This window comes from Plecotus auritus, assembly GCF_963455305.1.
Source record: "Plecotus auritus genome assembly, chromosome: 8".
Classification (NCBI taxonomy): Eukaryota; Metazoa; Chordata; class Mammalia; order Chiroptera; family Vespertilionidae; genus Plecotus; species Plecotus auritus.
The window spans coordinates 41193501-41213715 of NC_137782.1; the positions used below are offsets into that span (position 1 = coordinate 41193501).

Genomic DNA, 20215 nt, shown 5'->3' on the forward strand with positions numbered 1-20215 from the left:
CCTTCACAGTTTAACTATGGTTTGTTTGGAAAAATGTTGCCTATCTCTGAAGATAGATTGCAAAGCATGGCAGGCCCTAAAAATGGACCCAGAGCCATTTGACTATCACATACCACTGCAGACAGCTGCTTGTCCCCTCTGCTTCTCAGAACTCATTTGTTCATCATTCAGCAAACGTTTGAGTATTACCATGTGCCAGGGATTATGCTAGGCTCCACTATTAGTTGTTCCGGAACTTAATGCTTCTTTGGCAGTATTCACAAATGCCTGCTTAACTGGTAGTAAGATGTTATCTTTAAACCATCCATGTCCTTAACTTCTTGGAAAACAACCAGATTGAGAAATACAAAAGAGTGCTTGAGCATTAAGGAAAATATTTCAATATCTCATATACTATGCTCCACAAGTGCAAGTCTATTAGCTTAATAAAATTAATTGATTTATTGAACCAGTACCACTCCCATCCCAGCAACTCTATGGGCCTCAGTGCTTGCAGCATAACACCAGTCTCCTCTTAAATAACTATGGAGCTGAAGTGAACATCTTCAGCTCCATCTCAGCAGACATCTTATGTTCAGAAGAGAAGTCACTCCTTTTTTGTTTTTCTTCCTTTGAGCTATTGGCAGTGTAATATGGGAATGTACTTCTGAAACTACTAGTAGAATGGGAGATGGTGGGAAACATGGTTCCATAAGAACCAACTTCTCAGGAATATAGAGAATGTTTAATAATGTGACTTAATAAAAACTTGATGGAATTAATATAAACCACACTTCATAATTTAAAACTTACAATATTTATATATCTTGCCTACCACGGTAAAGTTGCAAATTAAGTTTTTTAAGGTAGTAAGCCTAATTATTATCTTAGTGTTTTAACTTAAAACATTTTTGGATCAAACTAATATACATACATATTTAAGTCAAGTACTACCACAAAGCTTATAATGAAGATGAACTGTCTTTTGCTTTTATTTCTCTTCATCTCTTTGTCCCCCTCCACCAAATAACTTATCCTATAATTTCTTAATTTATATCACTATTTTCTTTAAATTAAATGTATTTACATTAATACATTTTATTTTTAATAAAGCTTTTTTTCACATGATTTAATATTTGCATTTTTAAAATTGTCCAAGAATCATAAAACTCTTATGAATTCTGTTTCTCACATAGCCAAATGCGTAGAGTAACAGACAATGTATGGCATTAGTGTCATGATTATCCAAATCTGAACATTCAGTAGTATGATGTTATACTAATATTTTTTCCCCATTAAGAATCTGAGTCAGAGTCTACAGAATATCTAGTGTTTTGTTTGAATCCACTGAATGAGGAGGATTAGAATCCTTTAAATTATTGAAAGCAAACTAAAGTAGGAAACCTTAGCTTTTATAAGGTTCATGAATGTGATTTAAGGGTTTGTAGACTCAAAATTATAGGTTAAGATTTTCATGGGAATTTCTCAGGGCAGGAGAGTCCAAAGCTTTCTATAGATTTCCAAAGAAGTCTGTCACACCTAAACAGTGATTGTAACTTCAGTACAGCCTCTGAAGGGTGTCTTTAAGCTGTGAGTCTCATTATACTTTGGATCATAAACCTGTTTAAAATCTGAGAAAAGCTATAAATTTTCAAATTTGGGTACAAATTTTCAAATTTGGGTACAATTTTTGAGGTTCTTGGATCCTCCAAAACCTGTTCTCAGATTTCTTGGACTTGCTATGTGGGATTCATAAACCACTGCCATTAAGGAAACATGTTCTGGCTCATATTAGGCCTTAGTCTCATTATTTTAGAGACTTACAGCTTCATTTACACATATTCTGCACCTTCAGCCTATTTCTCTATACGTTTCTGACATTTTTCTATCTCAAATATTTATCTCACATACTAGAGGTCCGGTGCACGAGTTCATGCACCAGTGGGATCCCTCGGCCTGGCCTGCGGGATCAGGTCGAAACTGGCTCTCCGACATCCCCTGAGGGGTCCAGGATTGTGAGAGGATGCAGGCCAGGCAGAGTGACCCCACCGGTGCATGATCGGGGCCAGGCAGAGTGACCCCACCGGTGCATGACGCGGGAGGTTGGCCAGCTGGGGAGGGACCGCGGGAGGGCTCCAGGGCGTGTCCGGCCCGTCTCGCTCAGTCCCAATCAGCTGGACCCCAGCAGCAAACTAACCTACCAGTCATAGCATCTACCCCCTGGTGGTCAATGCAGGTCATAGCGATTGGTTTACCGGTCGACTGTCTGCCCCCTGGTGGTCAGTGCATGTCATAGTGAGTGACCGAACTCCTGCTCTTCCCATCGAACTTCTGAGGGGACACTGCATATTAGCCTTTTATACATATAGATCTTTGGTGCTCTTTATGATAATTGCCTTTATTATTTTGGAAATACTTTGTTTCTGATTCTTACATTTCAAATATTAGATTATAAGGACCCATTTTATGTGTTTTGACATCAGCTGGTTTTAGCACTACTAAATGACAGATTTTTAACTCTCTCTGCAGAGTTCATGTTAATCTTCAAGCTACATAAAATTTGTTTCAATTATTATTACTATTTTTTCTGCACTGGTACTTTTGTTACTTGGTTGTTTTTTATTAACTCTTCCACTAATATATACTATTCAAATTGAACCTAAGAAATTCCACAAATCAAAATTGTTATCCTTATTAGTGTATATTTTTTAACCCTTTGGTATTTTTAGTGTCTCATGGTTCTTCTCTGTAACACTCCCATTCTATTTTGATTCTGTTCTCTAGTTAGTAACAGTTTGTTTACTTCTTAAAATATTAAAATGCTGTACATTTGACTTTTAGAAAAATTGAAATTTTTTTGTCTCTGTGCATAATATTCTTTAAAGAGGAATATTTTCATTTGACTTCAAAGGTTTTTAAAATATTTTTTCAAAAACAACTATTTAAATATCAAATTAGCAAATATAAAAATAGCGTAATTTTGACTTTCAGTGCAATGCGTGTTTTACTATCTAAATTACCAAGACCATGGATTGTGGATGAGAAGAAAGATGATGGTTATACTGCCTTGCATCTGGCTGCTCTTAATAATCACGTGGAAGTGGCTGAATTGTTGGTACATCAGGTAAGAAAAGCAATTCAATAATTTTTAACAATTTTAGACCATTGCCATTCATTTATTTATTAGTTCATCAGCTACCTATTAGTATGCTACAGTAAAATCCCATGATGATTTACATTCAGAAATAGTACACATTAGTCTTCTAACACTGATTATTAAAGGGAGGAAAAGGTGTGTCCCTCAGTCCCCAATGTTCCCTCTGCACAGTCTTCCTGGATTGGTCCATTGAAATGAGCAAAACTACAAGGGATTTTCCAGAACCACTGCCACTGTTGTGGAAGTGTCATTTAGCCACAGGACCAAGAACCATCATATTGATATCTAAGCTGATGTGGCCAGTTGCCAGCAGGTGACACTAGGCTGTAGCCAGGATCTGGGGATTTCAATTCATGATTGCTGCTGGACCTGTGGAATGTGTGGCTGGATAGCAGCACACACTCACCTTAGTCATTTCATTCATTTCCAAAATAAGACAACTTTTTATGACTGAATTTTTTTGGGGACCTATTTATTATAGTTTATGATGTTTTAGTATATTCAGCAAAATATTAAAAATGCTTCAATCAAGTATATGCCATATAGAAGCACTGAAGTTATTAAAAAATTATCTGTGATCCCTGACTTCAAGGAGTCATGTTAAGAAGATGCAACAGCAGAAAAATTTAGGAGATAGTACATTATGTGCAATTAAATCCTAGATTATAAGGTAGATCCTCCATAAACTACACAAGTTTAGATAAACTACACAAGTTTAGATAAAGAAATAGTTCAAAAGTTAAACTACCTTTCCCCTGCCATTTTAAGCCTTTATTATTAAAATTAATTCTTTTAAAAGTATTGCTAATTATAATATGTTCTTTTTTATCCTAATCCAAATGGCAGACCATAAGCCAATAACTGTCTTTGTTATTGTTGCTTTATAGTAAGACTTAAAATCAGTTAGAGTAAGTCCTCTAACTTTGTTTTTCTTTCTCAGAATTGCTTTAATATTCTGGATCTTTTGAATGTCCATATGTATTTTAGAATCAGATTATTAGTTTCTCTTAAAAAGTTTTTTTGGGAGTTTGATTGCTCTCATACATATTAGTTTTATCTTTAAGTTTTGATGCTATTGTAAATTGTTTTTTTTAAAATATGTTTTTATTGATTTCAGAAAGAGGAAGTGAGAGGAATAGAAACATTAATGATGAGAGAGAATCATTGATCGGCTGCCTCCTATACACCCCCAACTGGGGATTGAGCCTGCAACCTAGGCATGTGCCCTGACTGGGAATTGAACTGTGACCTCCTGGTTCATGGGTCAGTGCTCAACCACTGAGCCACACTGGCCGGGCGTAAATGACATTGTTTTAAAACTTCAATTTTGTATATTGTTAGTGTATAGAAATACAATTATTTTTTGTATATTGATCATATATCCTGTGACATTGCTTAAACTACCATTGGCCATTAGGGAAATAAATTATAATCACATTGAGATATTATTAATTATCAACTACAGTGACTAAAATTAAAAAGGCCAGAAAAGCCAAGTGTTGATTAGGAGTTGGCACAATTAGAATATACAAACATTGCTGGTGTTTTTTCAAAGCTGCCATTTTAAAAAACAGTTTGGCAGTTTCTTATAAGGTTAAACATATCTCACTATACAACTAGCAATTTCACTTTGGGGTATGTATCCACGAGAACTAAGGACATATTTCCACACAAATATTTGTAGCAGCTTTATTTATAACTAGAGGTGCACGAAATTCGTGCACGGAGGGGGGGTATCCCTCAGCCCAGCCTGCACCCTCTCCAATTTGGGACCCCTCGAGGAATGTCCGACTGGGCCTAAATGGGCAGTCGGACATCCCTCTCACAATCCAGGACTGCTGGCTCCCAACTGCTCGCCTGCCTGCCTTCCTGATTGCTCCTAATCGCTTCTGCCTGCCAGCCTGATCACCCCCTAACCACTCCCCTGCCAGCCTGTTTGCCCTTAACTGCCCTCCCCTGCAGGCCTGGTCACCCCTAACTGCCCTCCCCTGCAGGCCTGGTCCCCCCAACTGCCCTCTCCTGCTGGCCATCTTGTGGTGGCCATCTTGTGTCCACATGGGGACAGGATCTTTGACCACATGGGGGCAGCCATCTTGTGTGTTGGAATGATGGTCAATCTGCATATTACTCTTTTATTAGATAGGATAGAGGCCTGGGGCATGGGTGGGGGCCAGCTGGTTTGCCCTGAAGGGTGTCCCGGATCAGGGTGGGGGTTCCCTTGGGGTGTGGGGCGGCCTGGGCGAGGGGCCTGTGGTGGTTTGCAGGCCGGCCATGCCCCCCGGCAACCCAAGCAGAGGCCCTGGTATCTGGGATTTATTTATCTTCTACAATTGAAACTTTGTAGCCTGGAGTGGAGCCAAGCCTTCTGCTTGCTCTGTGGCGGCAGCCATTTCTGTTGGGATTTATTTATCTTCTATAATTGAAACTTTGTAGCCTTAAGCGGAGGCCTGGGCTGGCCAGGGTATGCAGAAAGCTTGGCTTCCTCCATCGCCAGGGGAAACCCTAGCCTCCTGCTCTTTCCAGCTCCATGGCTGCCACCATTTCTGTTTGGATTTATGTATCTTCTATCATTGAAACTTTGTAGCCTTGAGTGGAGGCCTAGGCCGGCAAGGGCAGGCGGAAAGCTTGGCTTCCTCCATTGCCGGGGAAACCCAAGCCTCCCTCCTGCTCTCCGTGGCCACAGCCATCTTGGTTGGGTTTATTTGCATATTTGCTCCTGATTGGCTGGTGGGCGTGGCAGGTGGGTGTGGCTTGTGGGTGGAGCAGAGGTACGGTCAATTTGCGTATTACTCTTTTATTAGATAGGATAGTTTCAAAGTGGAAGCAAGCCAAATGTTCATCAGCTGGTGCCAGGATAAACAAATTATGGTATATCTATACCAGGGGTCCTCAAACTTTTTAAACAGGGGGCAGTTCACTGTCCCTCAGACCATTGGAGGGCCGGACTATAGTTTTTTAAAAAAAACTATGAACAAATTCCTATGCGCACTGCGGGCCCGGGACGAGTCGGCTGCTAAGCAGGACAGGCAGCGGCACCCGGCGGGCTGGATAAATGTCCTCGACGGGCCGCATGTGGCCCGCGGGCCGTAGTTTGAGGACCCCTGATCTATACAGTGCATACTTACTACTTTGGAAAATCTAAATAGTGGAAAAGTTCAGGAAACTTGAAAAGGAAATTCCTCACTTTCTGCATTATATAAGAATAGACATGATAAGAAAACTGCTGAGATTAGGTACCTCAGGATTTCACTCAAAACACATCTTTATATATAAAAGCCTAAGAGACCTTTATGACCGAACGACTGGAACTACCAGACGACTGGTCAGTAGCTATGACGCGCACTGACCTAGACCTTGCTGGTGGGGCCCTGACAGCCCCGAATCTGTTTCACTCGCACCCCAGACCCAGACAGGAGGTGGGAGGGAGCCTGATTCCTCACAGAATCGGCCATTGGTTAGCTTGCTGTTGAGGCCAACCTCCCACGGTCCCTCCCCTCAGCAGGCCAGCCCTCCTGATCAGCCCCAATCGCCATGCAGGCTGGGGGGACCCACCTGTGCACGAATTCGTGCACTGGGCCTCTAGTAAATAATAAAAACAAACCAGAAATTCCATCTTCCAGAAAATGTCATAGCATTACTGGAGTTTCAGCTGTACTTGATGCTTTAAGCAAGGGCACAGTTGGGTATCAGAGTTGTAATCAGAGAGCATGAATCGTTCTAATACAAACAGGATGATAAAGTTTAATCTTTTGAACCTGTAGCCCTTTTCTTAATTTCCTAGTTTTTATTACGCCAGACATTGTTGCAAGGCAGTTTTGCATGTTACTTTTTTTTCCTGTTAATCCTCACCCAAAGATATTTTCCCATTGGTTTTCAGTCCCAGTGTTGTCAAATTTTAACTATAAAAACTTTATTGTTGTTTTTTAGGGTAATGCAAACCTGGATATCCAGAATGTGAACCAACAAACGGCCCTCCATCTTGCTGTTGAACGACAGCACACCCAGATTGTTAGGGTAAAGTGTTTACTAACATGAATTTAGTTTGCAGTTGTAGTTTAACCAGACGGATTTCTGGAATGTTTTGGAAATTTAAGTAACGCATTGTTGGATTTCTCAGAAGGCAGAGTTATATGTAAAAATTATGATTTTAGACTATTTTATATCAGTTTAATTTATAGCAGGGAATATCTTAAAACTCTGATATTTAAAGTTTTTATAATTCTGTTGCCAGATTTGTGAATTCCCAGAATATTAAATCAAAGAATTTCAAAGTAGTATATAAATTAGTTTTTAAAAAGTACATTCCCTCTTAATTTATATAATTGAGACTGAATTATAATTTAAAACTTTGGCTGGATGTTTGCTACATTGATTCCAAATAAAATGTTTTTATTTTATTAACCTGGTGATTCTAGACAAAATATTTGAAAGATTATCTTTTAAAAATTTTTTTGGTAGAGCAGTGATTCTTAAAGTGTGGAGGCTGAACCAGCAGCATCAGCGTTGTTACCTGTGACCTTAGTAGAAAAGCAAATTTTTGGGCCCCACCTCATACCAACTAAATCGGAACTTCCAGGGGTGAGAACTGGCAGCAATCTGATTTAATAAGCCTTCCAGTTAATTCTGATACACGTTCAAATTTGAGAAACACTATCCTGGAACGAAATTGTATGTGATCTTTTTGAAACAAAGTAAAACAAACAAACAAACAAAAACAATTTGCCAAGCCCTAGCCCGTTTGGCTCAGTGGATAGAGCTTCTTTGTTTTCTTTAATTTGATACCCATAATTATCACTATTTGTAAGGAGCCGCAGGGTTATAGAGTAGTAGCAAGCAAATACATAAGAATTACTAGTGGCAGCCCCTCCAGGTGGGCTCTCTCACTCTTACTTTAGATATATTGTAATTTCTTGTGGGTGGGGATACTTTAGCAAAATGAGATGTCTTTTTCTTTTAGCTTTTGGTCCGAGCAGGTGCCAAATTAGATATTCAGGATAAGGATGGGGATACTCCTTTGCATGAAGCTCTGAGGCATCATACCTTGTCTCAGCTTCGTCAGCTCCAGGATATGCAAGATGTGGGGAAGGTCGATGCTGCCTGGGAGCCATCCAAAAACACAGTGAGTAAAGATAATCTTTAATTCAGTACCACTGAAAGTCATTTCCCTAATGACTACTGATATCAAACATCTTTCTTTGGCTTTTTTTGCCACCCACATCTGTTTGATGAATGTTTGTTCATACCATTTGTTCATTATTTTGTTGAGCTGTTTTCTTACTATTGAGTTTTGAGAGTTATTATATAATCTGAATGCAAGTTTTTTTAATCAGATAAGTGATATGCACATGGATTCTCCCGGCTTGTGGATATCCAGTTATTCCAGCACTGTTTGTTGAAAAGACTGTCTTTTTGTACTGAATCACTTGTATCTTTATCCAAAATCAGTTTTAACCATGTATGTGAAGTCTTTTTGGATCCGATATTCTAGTATGTTTAGAACTATTGTCTTTAGCTATGTGATGCCAACCCACTGTCTTAATTGTTGTTTTTGTTCTTTCAAATACATCTTTATTGATTTCAGAGAGGAAGGGAGAGGGAGAGAGATAGAAACATCCATGATGAGAGAGAACCATGGATCAGCTGCCTCTTACATGCCCCCTACTGGGGATCGAGCCCGCAACCCCAGGTATGTGCCAAGACTGGGAATCAAACCTGTGATCTCCTGGTTCATATCCAACCACTGAGCCATGCCAGCCAAGCTGATTATTGTAGTTTTATAATAAACTAGAGGCCTGGTGCATGAATTCGTGCACCAGTGGGGTCCCTTGGTCTGGCCTGTGGGATTGGGCCGAAACTGGCTCTCTGACATCCCTCAAGGGTCCTGGATTGCAAGAGGGTGCAGGCCAGGCCGAGGGACCCCACCGGTGCACGATTGGGGCTAGGAAGGGACACAGGAGGTTGGCCAGTCGGAGAGGGACCACAGGTGGGCTCCAGGGCATGTCCGGCACATCTTGCTCAGTCCCATCAGCTGGACCCCAGCAGTAAGCTAACCTACCAGTTGGAGCATCTGCCCCTTGGTGGTCAGTGCACGTCATAGCGACTGTTCTACCGGTCGACTGTCTGCCCCCTGGTGGTCATAGTGAGCGGTTGAGTGGTCTTAGTATATCATTAGCATATTACACTTTGATTGGTTGAATGGACGACCGGACACTTAGCATTTTAGACTTTTATTATATAGGATTTTGAAATAAGATAGTATAAGTCCTCTAACTTTTTTCTTCCAAAGTTGTTTGACTATTCTAAGTCCTTCACCTTTCCATATGAATTTGAGAATCATTTTTAAGAATGTAAAGGGGTTCTGTGACCTAAGTGTTTGAGAATTGCTGCTCTAACTCCTGTGTGCATCATTTTTCTCATTTTAAAATGAGGGGAAGGGAATAACTATATAAGGTTATGAAGATTAAATTAGTTAATTTATGGAAAGTGCTTAAAATAATTCTTGTAGACACTTGGTAAATGTTAACAATTATTATGACTGTTTTCAGGTAAGATGTTTGAATCAATAGTTAGATGACCTGACTTGGGTTAGGTGTCATCCCTGAACTAATCACACAGACAGGTTGATATCTGACTGGTTTGATCCATCATGGTACACCTTTAAAGTGGAGAGTATGCCAATCCTCAAACTATATGCCTGAGAAAAGTGGGGCTACAGGGGAAGGGGGAATGGATATTAGGGCTTCAACTTATCAATGTCCACCATATTTATTTGGCCTGTAAATTCTTACCAGACATGCATTTTTATATGTAACACACACACATTCATACATGTACGCACATACACACGGGTGTATGTGCGTACATGTATGAATATGTAGGTACATATTCTATATACACATTATATATGTGATGTATAAGTAGGTTTACAGTAGTTTTTAAGGGAAATAATAATTAATAAATAATAATGCAAGAATTAGCTGTGTTTCACATATTCACAACTGTAAACCTACTTTTGTCCACCCTATATTTGGTGGTAGGAATTGATAACAGATTCCTAAAGGGAAAATAATGACTCTTCTTTCATTTGATTTCAGTTAATAATGGGACTTGGTACCCAGGGGGCAGAGAAGAAGAGTGCAGCATCTATTGCCTGTTTCTTGGCTGCTAATGGTGCTGACCTTAGCATTCGAAATAAGAAGGGTCAATCACCACTTGATCTCTGTCCTGATCCAAGTCTCTGCAAAGCACTGGCAAAATGTCATAAAGAAAAAGTCAGGTTTGTATTATATATTATCACAAAACTTGATATTTTATACATAAGGTATCATGTAGTTTCATAACAGACTACTTGAAAATGCCTTTGTCTTTGTTCTTCCTCTGTCTTTTTTCCTTTATTTTTTTATTAAATTTATTGGGTGACATTGGTTAAGAAAATTATGTAGGTTTCAGGTGTACAGTTCTATAATACATCATGCTATTTCTCTATCTTTGTGTTGGCCCTTTCTTAAAAAATTTCCTATAGAGAGGATGTCTCTTATTTCATGTTGTATTCTCTATGTTATTAAATATAATACTTTATGAATAAGAAGTTCTAAGAAACTTTTCTAAGCCAGTCTGATCTTCCAGCACTCCTGTATGTTAGAGAAACTTGTCTATAAGAAAAGTTCTCATTAGTGAAATTGCTGTGATTAATGTTATGTGTATTTAAAATTTTAATAGACTCTTCTAAAGAAAGGCAGTTTACTTGCTAACAGAATATATCTCACACAAACTCTAATAATCTAGCACCCTGCACAGTGCTAGATTATTAGAGTTTGTGTGAGATATATTCTTTTTTTTTAATTTAATAAATCTTTATTGTTCAGATTATTACAATTGTTTCTCCTTTTTCCCCCCACAGCTCCCCTCCACCCAGTTCCCACCCCACCCTCTGCCCTTACCTCCACCCCCACTGTCCTCATCCATAGGTGTACGATTTTTGTCCAGTCTCTTCCCGTACCCCCCACACCCCTTTCCCCCTGAGAATTATCAGTCCACTCCCATTCTATGCCCCTGATTCTGAGATATATTCTGTTAGCAAGTAAACTGCCTCAGTAAGTATCATTGAAGAATTGAAAAATTAAACAAATGAAGAACCACTTCCTGATGGAGTTTTTTTCTAAAAATGATAATTTCACACTTGCCTTCTTTTCTAAAAGTAAAATGTGTTGGTGATCTTAATTATCTATGATAAAACTAAATTTTTTATTGAAATTATAGGACATCCCCTGAGGGCTCCTGGACTGTGAGAGGGGGCAGGCTGGGCTGAGGGACTTAGAAGAGAATTTTTCTGTGACCTTGGGTTATAAAATTATTGGCCAAAAGCATGATCCATTAAAAATAATAAATTTGATTTCATCAAAAATAAGCCTGTCTCCTTTTCCAAAGACATTTAGGAGATTGAAGGGATAATTATATATTAGAAGAAAATATATGATTTTTTCATAATATAAAAAGTACTTTTATTCATAATATATAAAGCTTTATTACACAAAGTTTTTATTCATAATATATAAATAAACAACTCTCAATACTCAAATATGAGAAGAAATAAAACTAAAACTACAAAAATTTGATCAAGCACTTCACATACACACAAAACTCATAGCAAATTAGTACATGCAAAGATGTTCATAAGACATGAGAAAATAACATTACAACTAAAATGACTAATAATAAATACCTTTTTAATGAATAAAATAAAGACTGAGCACACTGAATGTTGGAGTGTTTGTGTGGGAATTGAAACTCGAACTACTGGTGGGAATGTAAAATGACAAATTCATTTTGGAAAATATTTCAATAGTCTCTTAAATAGCAAATCCTACACGTACTATCCAAGATAAATGAAAGTATATGGTCACATTTAGGTACTTGAATGTGAATATTCATAACAGCTATATTTGTAATAACTCAAAACTGGAAAAAAAATAAAAATCCATCAACAGTGGAAAGGACAAATAATTAATGGTGTGCTCATATAGTAGAATACTACTCAGCCATAAAAAGGAATAAACTATTAATGCATATATCTTCATGGATAAATTAAAAGAATAATTATGCTGAGTAAAAAAGTGAAATAAAAAGCTATATCTATTTTATGATTTTACTTATATGAAATTCTAAATACAAACTAACCTATAATGACAGATATCTATCCTAATAATAAAAGGCTAATATGTAAATGGTCGTCACACTGTGACGCCGTAACGATGGATCAGCAGGAACCTGAGGCAGCATGGTGCTGGGCTGGGGTGGGGGACCTGAGGTTGCACCCCCCGCCCTGGTGCCAGGGGACCTGAGGCCGCGCCCCCCTCCCAGCGGGGCTTGTCAGCAGGGCTTGATGGGGGAACCTGAGGCTGTGCCCCCCGCCCCGGCGCCAGGCCGGGTGACCTGAGGCCGTGCCCCCTCCACCCAGCGGGGCTTGACGGGGGACCCGAGGCCGTGCCCCCTGCCCAGCGGGGCTTGACGGGGGTTGGACCAGCCGGGTCTAGGTCTCGCCCAATGTGGGTAGGCTTGGCTGGGTCCCAGTCTGGTGCGATTTCGAGGCATGCGTGGGTGGGCAGGGACTTGACTCTGGGTCTCTTGGTGCGCCCCAGGCTCAGACAGGAGGGAGATTTTCACATACATTTTACTAATTTTCTTTAATCTCTGACACTTCTATTATAGAGAAAGGACAAATAGCAATATTAAAATATTTCCAGGCCACTAGTATATATATATAAAAGCCTGATATGCAAATTGTCCCCTTGGGAGTTCGACTGGGAGACCGGGAGTTCGATCGCTCGCTATGACGTGCGCTGACCATCAGGGGGCGGCGTCAAATGAAGGAAGGCCCTGTCTGGCAGCTGGCAGCGGGGAAGGAAGGCCCTGGCCGGCTCTGATCTCTACCAGACCTAGGGACCCTATCCTTGCACGAATTTCGTGCACTGGGCCTCTAGTATATAGATACAAGGCCCTATAATTACTGCAGTAATAAGTTTCTGTGTGTGTGCGTGCGCTGTTGTGCGGATGCATTTCATGAGTTTCTGAAGACTGTAGTTGATCATATACATGTATTTCTATGTCTTGTATCTTTATATGTATAGCTGCATTGTCTTCCTGTAATAGAATTTTTGCTCCCTAAGGATACAATTAAAGAAATGTCAGAACAGCAGCTGCAGTGACATATTTTCCAAGTGCCCTTGTCAGTTGTGAACTTTATAGATGCTTCATTTTTTCCTGTCTATAGTTAGGATAACTAACATGGACTCTAGTTTTTTTTTTTTTTTTTTTGTATTCCTATACCTTTCTCAGCTCGTTCTACATAAGCAAAACAAGTTCTCAGTGAAACTGTGTTTATGCAAAATTTTTTACTAGTATTTTTTATTTCTTTGTTAGAAGATTTGGATCCACCCTTTTCCAATGTGTGAGAACTTGTTCAATTTGTATTTCAAATAGTACTACAAATAGGTGAAGATGCAGAGATGTATATAAATAGAAAATATAATATACAGTGTTTCATATACAGATGCTTAATTTTTTAACAACAAGCTATTTTTATATATACTAATGATGCTCTAGATGTTTTTAAAAACATTTTAACTATTGAATTTGTAATATAAATATTCTGATACACTTGATCTGAAATATTTTCTTTTATTAGTGGTCAAGTGGGTTCTCGAAGTCCTTCTATGATTAGTAATGATTCTGAAACCTTAGAGGAGTGTATGGTGTGCTCAGATATGAAGAGAGATACTCTTTTTGGCCCATGTGGACATATTGCTACCTGTTCTTTATGTTCTCCACGAGTCAAGAAATGCCTCATCTGTAAAGAACAAGTTCAATCTAGGACAAAGGTAACATGTTTTTAATATAGTATTTTATAATTTTATGAAGATCTTTGAAACTACAATTAATGATAAAGTTATAAGATGCCTTGTGTCTGTTTAATTTTGTTCTTCTGTTCTAAATATAGGAATGTATAATTTATATATTTATTGAGACCACTTATGAGATTCCTTCTTTATATGTAAACTATAGTCATTAAAAATAATCTATTATTTTGCTTTCAGAGCACCTTATAACCTAAAGATATATTTGATTCCATTTTGTTTTATAGTTACTTATAAATTGCCCCCTTTCTGAGTACATGAACTGTTTTTGTATTTATCTTTGTAAAGACTATAAATTTTTTTTTGTAGAATGTCACATATTCTGGATTTGTTCGATTGATTGATCATGGCATTAGTTTGTTTTTCTCTAGCCTCTGTATTTCCTGTAAACTGGAAGGTAGGTCTAATGGCTTGATTAGGATCTGCTTAATCATTTTTTGCAAGAAAATGTCACAGATGATGCTACTCGTTTTGTATCGTTTCCTATAAGGAGGCAAATAAAGTTTGGTCATCCTGCAATTAGTGATGGCCAAATTCTGTATCCACTCTGAACTTTTCATCTTGTCAGACTCCTTTTTCTTTTTTGAGAGGTATTATTCTTTCCTGGGTTACTGGTTTTATTCTTTTCCCAGGTAAACTCGGTGCTTTATCATCACTGTGCCGACTTACTCATTTTGGTTTACTGAAATAATTGATTTTCTTTTTTAGATTTTCCGTGTGTGTGTGTGTGTGTGTGTGTGTGTGTGTGTGTGTGTGTGTGTAAAGTGAGATTTAAGTTTCTTACAAATGATTCCTCAAAAGGTGAGGAACTTAAACCAAACATGTTGGTTTTCTTTGGTTTCATTTATGAAGTTTATACTCTTTTTTTTTTTCCATTCTGGTTTTTTATTCTTTTCATTTTTCTCTTGATGCTTTCTAATCGATTCATTAATCTTTATTAATTAGAAAGGAGCCGGCACTAATTCTCCTAATGAATTATCAGGAAGTAACTTAAAAGGTGTTACTTTACCAGTGCTTCTCACATTTTCATATGGAACCTTCTAAGACTGGATTTTGTCGTTGTTGTTATGATCCAAATGACTATATCTTTTGTAAAATTTTGGCATAGGAAAAAGTATGAGGAAGTTATTTTTGGATAGGAGATACTGGAGTGTGTGTGTAGCTGCTTTATCTATTGGTAAAGGTGAGGAGGATGAACTAACAGCACTGATTGTATGCTGGGCACTGTATTGGCATTTTATATGCATTATCTGTCAACTTTGATTAATATATAAATATGGATTATTCTACTTGGCACTGGTAACTTACTTTAGTTAGGTGCTTACAAAGTAACAGTTTGGGAAAGAATCTGAAAGAATAAAAACCCAAGCCATTCTCTTGTTTTTAGATTGGTCTGTGTATTCTGCTTTTGTGCTTGAGACTTTATGTTATATTAAGCCCTATTCCAACAAACCTTTATTGACTTGTTTTGTAGTCAAGGTGTAGATGTATATGATAATTTCCTGCTAAAAATTTATAATCTCTTGGCAAACTGTGAGCTGCTCTGCCATATAGGATATTGTAGGTGCTTTAAGACATGTACTAGTATAGTGAGTTCAGAGCCCCAGCTTGTCAAAAGCAGTCTCAGATATGGAATAGCCCTGTTGTCTTCTAGTTCAACTGTAGTATTTACAGTTGGAAAAACTGATGCTCTGGGAAGTACACAAACAGTTGGATGATAATGCAGTTCTCTTGATTCTTAAGTTCTTTCCACTGTGTTAAGATACACAGACAAAATGAAAAACAGCATCTACAAGGGAGGATTGATAGAACAGGGAGGTTGAGTGGAAGGAATATGCTGTGATTTTTTTAGATCAGTTCTGAATTCTAAGAATTAGTAATCTTTCAATTTGTTTTTAAACTATGGAATTTTCAAACATGTAGAAAAGTACAAAAACTAACATAACCACCCACCAAATAGATTCGCCAGATTGGTTGCAGAGCCTTTGAAGATAAAGAAACAGTGACCCCAAGTGGTTAAAAGATATACACATCTTCAGTGAAGATAAATTATAAAACTAGTAATTGGACGAAGGAAGAATAAATAAGCTTAGTTTCTTTAGCAGTTAAAGAAATACAAATTTAAAATTATGAATTATTGCCCTAGCCGGTTTGGCTCAGTGGATAGAGTGTCGGCCTGCAGACCAAAGGGTCCCAGGTTTGATTCTGGTCAACAGCATGTACCTCAGTTGCAGGCTCCTCCCTGGCCCGGGCCCTGGCCAGGGTCATGCAGGAAGCAACCAATCGTTGTGTTTTTCTCACATTGATATTTCTCTCTGTCTTTCCCTCTCTTCCACTGTCTCTAAAAATCAATGGATAAAAAATCCTCGGGTGAGGCTTAACAAAAAAAATTATGAATTTTTATTAACCATTCTTATCAAATTAGTGAAAATAAGTTTTTAAAAACTCCTTTCTAGGGAAGTGGGAAATGGGCACTCTTTTTTTTTTTTTTCAAATATATTTTATTTATTTCAGAGAGGAAGGGAGAGTGAGAGAGATAGAAGCATCAATAATGAGAGAGAATCATTAATCAGCTGCCTCTTGCATACCCCCTACTGGGGATGGAGCCCGTAACCCGCGCATGTGCTCTGACTGGGAATTGACCTCCTGGTTCATAGGTCAGTGCTCTATTGAGCCACATTGGCCAGGCTGGTTACTCTCTTAACTGCTGGAGGTTGAATAAATTCTTCACATTTTTGAGAGACCATCCTCACATTATATATACACAAATATTCATAATAAACATATTAATATACTAATTCCATTCCTGGGAATATAACCTGAGGAAAAATTCCAGAAGAGGAAAAAAGTTATGGTTATAAAGTATTTTTTTTGTTTTGTTTCCTTTTTAATTTTAATAACAGGGGATTGGGTAAATAAATTTGCTAGATTATGTTAAAGTCTTTATAAACAATTTAGATACCTAGAGAGTTGCATTAGGAACCATTTAAAAAACAGCACATCATTTATATACAGAGAGAGGTGAAGAGAATTCTCATGAATTCGGCCCGGATTCTATATTAGACATTGAACTAAACATGTTACACATAACATCTAATTTACTCTTTTTTTTTTTTTTTTACATTGTCACATTTTAATCTTTCATCAGTACTTAGCACAGTAGTTCTTAAAACATTATAGGAAAAAATGCTCCTTATATACAAAGGTTAGATCAATTAGAGTTTCACCTCCCTGCCATCATTGCTCTTAACACTGTTGTCTGTGTCTCCACTTGCTAACATTTGGGATTTTTATTTCTTCTTTCACCCAGATTGTTTCTGCTTTTCTGTTTAGTTTACTAGCCAGCCAAATAGATGGCTGACTGACATCTTTGAAACTTAGCCAAGGTCCAGCCCTAGCCAGTCTCCTTTATGAGAGAGGAAAACCTTTTTTGGGAGTTATTAAAATTAGTATACTTACCTCAGGCTATGGGCCCCTTAGCCACCCATGTCCAGGTTTTCCTATTTTTGCTCCCTACCCCACAATTCTGGAAGTGTACTGCTTAGTGTTTTTAATCAGTTGGGGGCTATATGGCTATACTGAAGGGAACCATTCCTTTCACTGTAACCAGACCTTGAATAGGACTGAAGCCTGGATGTATAATCCTAGAGATGGAAAGAATACCCCCATCTTAGTACGATGAGCTGTAGAAGACTGAAATTTGCTTCTTTCAACTGTTTGGAATTAGTAGTCAAGTCAGAAACTTAGCAAATGTGCTAGACATCTACACCATTCGCTCCTCACTTTTTATTAGTTACCAAGTCTGCTTAAATGTTCTCAAAACTCTTTCTACTCTACCCTATTGCTATATCATAGTTCAGTTATGCCCTCACTGTCTCAGGGTATACTTGAATAAGGGTCACCTGACGCCTCTCCCTATCTTCTAATTTACTCTTTACTACCCTATAAAGGATTGTTCTTTAGCATTCAGATTTTTTTTTTAAACATATTTTATTGATATTTTACAGAGAGGAAGGGAGAGGGATAGAGAGCTAGAAACATCGATGAGAGAAAAACATCGATCAGCTGCCTCCTGCACACCCCCCACTGGGGATGTGCCCGCAACCCAGGTACATGTCCTTGACCGGAATCGAACCTGGGACCCCTCAGTCCGCAGGCCGACGCTCTATCCACTGAGCCAAACCGGTTTTGGCTAGCATTCAGATTTTTAAAAGGCAGCAGCTCAACAATGTTAGGCAATTTGTTAGTACTGGCTCTGGAATTTGAATCCAGGAATATAAATACAATTTCTTACTGCTTTCTCCTGTTACTACAACTGTATAAATTCTCTGCACATAGAGGGTATAAGTTGGAAAGTCCAGAGAGAGTGAGCATGCATGCAGTGTTTGGTTGTTTAGGTGAAGTTATAGGTGAGTTTTAATATTAAATGAAAAAGATGTGGATAAATTGAATGTGTGTCATAAGAGAGAAGAAAAGGTGAGTGGGGGTAAAAGAAACCAGAGCCAAAGTTAAGAAATAGTTATACACTCAAAACTCAGATTAACTGATGAAGAGGAGGTAAAATTGAGAGACAATTATGGATAGATTGTGGGAGACTTTAGAAATCAGGGAGAAAGAATAGCGCAAAAGTTTTGGCTCCAGCCAGTGTTGGAGAATTGACCAAGTTCTGCGTGTGTTAGGTGGCATTTCTCGATGTAGGTAAATAGAAAAATCCCCTTGGGTTTTAGCAGTCTGGCTAAATTTTTATTAGTATTGGAAATCTATTTTAGTCATTTGTTCTTTTAATTTTTCTCCCAAAAGTAGTTTTTGAAAAAAAGAAAATGGAAGTCTAGTCTGGTCTTCCTAACTTCAGAGGAAATTGAGTTTTTTATATCATTCTTTAGGACAGGTAGGAAGAATAAAGTGGAAATAGAACCTGCTAAAGCAGGGAAAATGAGTAACCAAGAGAGTAGAGGACAGAGAAGAATGTATTACATTTCTCATGCCCAGAGTGTTCCTTACAGAGGGAATACATTTGTATACAAAAGAAACTTAGCGTTTTATCTGTAGATGCTCACCCTTCTGCTGTGTAACCTCGTTTTTGTAGATTGAAGAATGTGTGGTATGCTCAGACAAGAAAGCAGCTGTTCTTTTTCAACCGTGTGGACACATGTGTGCTTGTGAGAGTAAGTAGCTTATATAAAACTTCCTCAGCCTATAAAAATAGAAAATGAAACACATTTTTTTATAACTTATGAACAACAAAGTTGGTGGGCCTCTAGTACCTTCTGTTTCTTTCTTTCAACCAGAATGCCACCTATTTTCCTGCTTGCTCCTGAGCCTTAAAGAAGACTAATTATGCTGGGTTCCACTACGTTAAATTTTGATTTTATTTGTTTTAGCACAAAATGATTGCTTCTCACACACAGTAGAAACTTATTTCTAAAAATGAATGTTGAAACATTTTGTCTAGCCCTTTCTCACATATAAAATTAGCACATCTTCATTTGTCTTCACCTTAATATTGCTTTTCTTGCATAATTTCCCCAATACTGAACCACCCACAGCAATATTTGGGGTTATAATTTCTGGCCTTCTTAGCCATTCTTAATTTAACCTCTATGTCAAGAGAACTTATAAAAACCTTTCTTCATGAGGATAATATTAAAGTTTAAGAGATGTTTTAAACTTTGCCTTTATATATCCCCTTTGTTCTTTTCAAGTTCATACTCTTTTTCAGTATTAATATTATCTCCCCTTTGCTTTTTACATTTGTCAATGAAGGATTTTAAACACATTTAATAAATTATACCTTATTTAAATGGGCCCAAGGTAAAAGCATGGTAACTCCTATTATAAAATAGTTCACTCAATAGGTATTGATTTTTAATATATCTAACATAATATACAAATTGCATGGTAGATAAATCTCAGTAACCTAGATTTGCTTTAGCCTTTTTCATTCTAATATGCAGTTCATCAACTAAAGAAAGGATTAAGTTTTTCTACTGTAGCATTCTGCTACAAGTAATTGTTTCTGTTTACAAAAGACTGGTATAATGCCTTTGATCAGTGGTCAGAGTGCATGTAGAAAGCTAATTCTGTTTACAAGAGCTCAAGCTATTTAAGTTTTCATAGTGCAGAAGTTAGCAAATTTTTTTCTGCAAAAGGTTAAATGATAAATATT

The 20215-nt window shown here is 37.9% G+C and overlaps 1 protein-coding gene across 1 annotated transcript in view; it reads left to right on the plus strand.

The window, feature by feature from the left end:
• The window catches only part of MIB1 (MIB E3 ubiquitin protein ligase 1), a 123705-nt gene that overhangs the window by 94900 nt on the left and 8590 nt on the right, over positions 1–20215 (plus strand). The window contains exons 13-18 of the mRNA XM_080684714.1: positions 2971–3103; positions 7064–7150; positions 8094–8255; positions 10231–10412; positions 13821–14013; positions 19136–19214. Coding sequence (XP_080540840.1) covers positions 2971–3103; positions 7064–7150; positions 8094–8255; positions 10231–10412; positions 13821–14013; positions 19136–19214 — 836 coding nt within the window. The remainder of the gene's footprint in view (positions 1–2970; positions 3104–7063; positions 7151–8093; positions 8256–10230; positions 10413–13820; positions 14014–19135; positions 19215–20215) is intronic.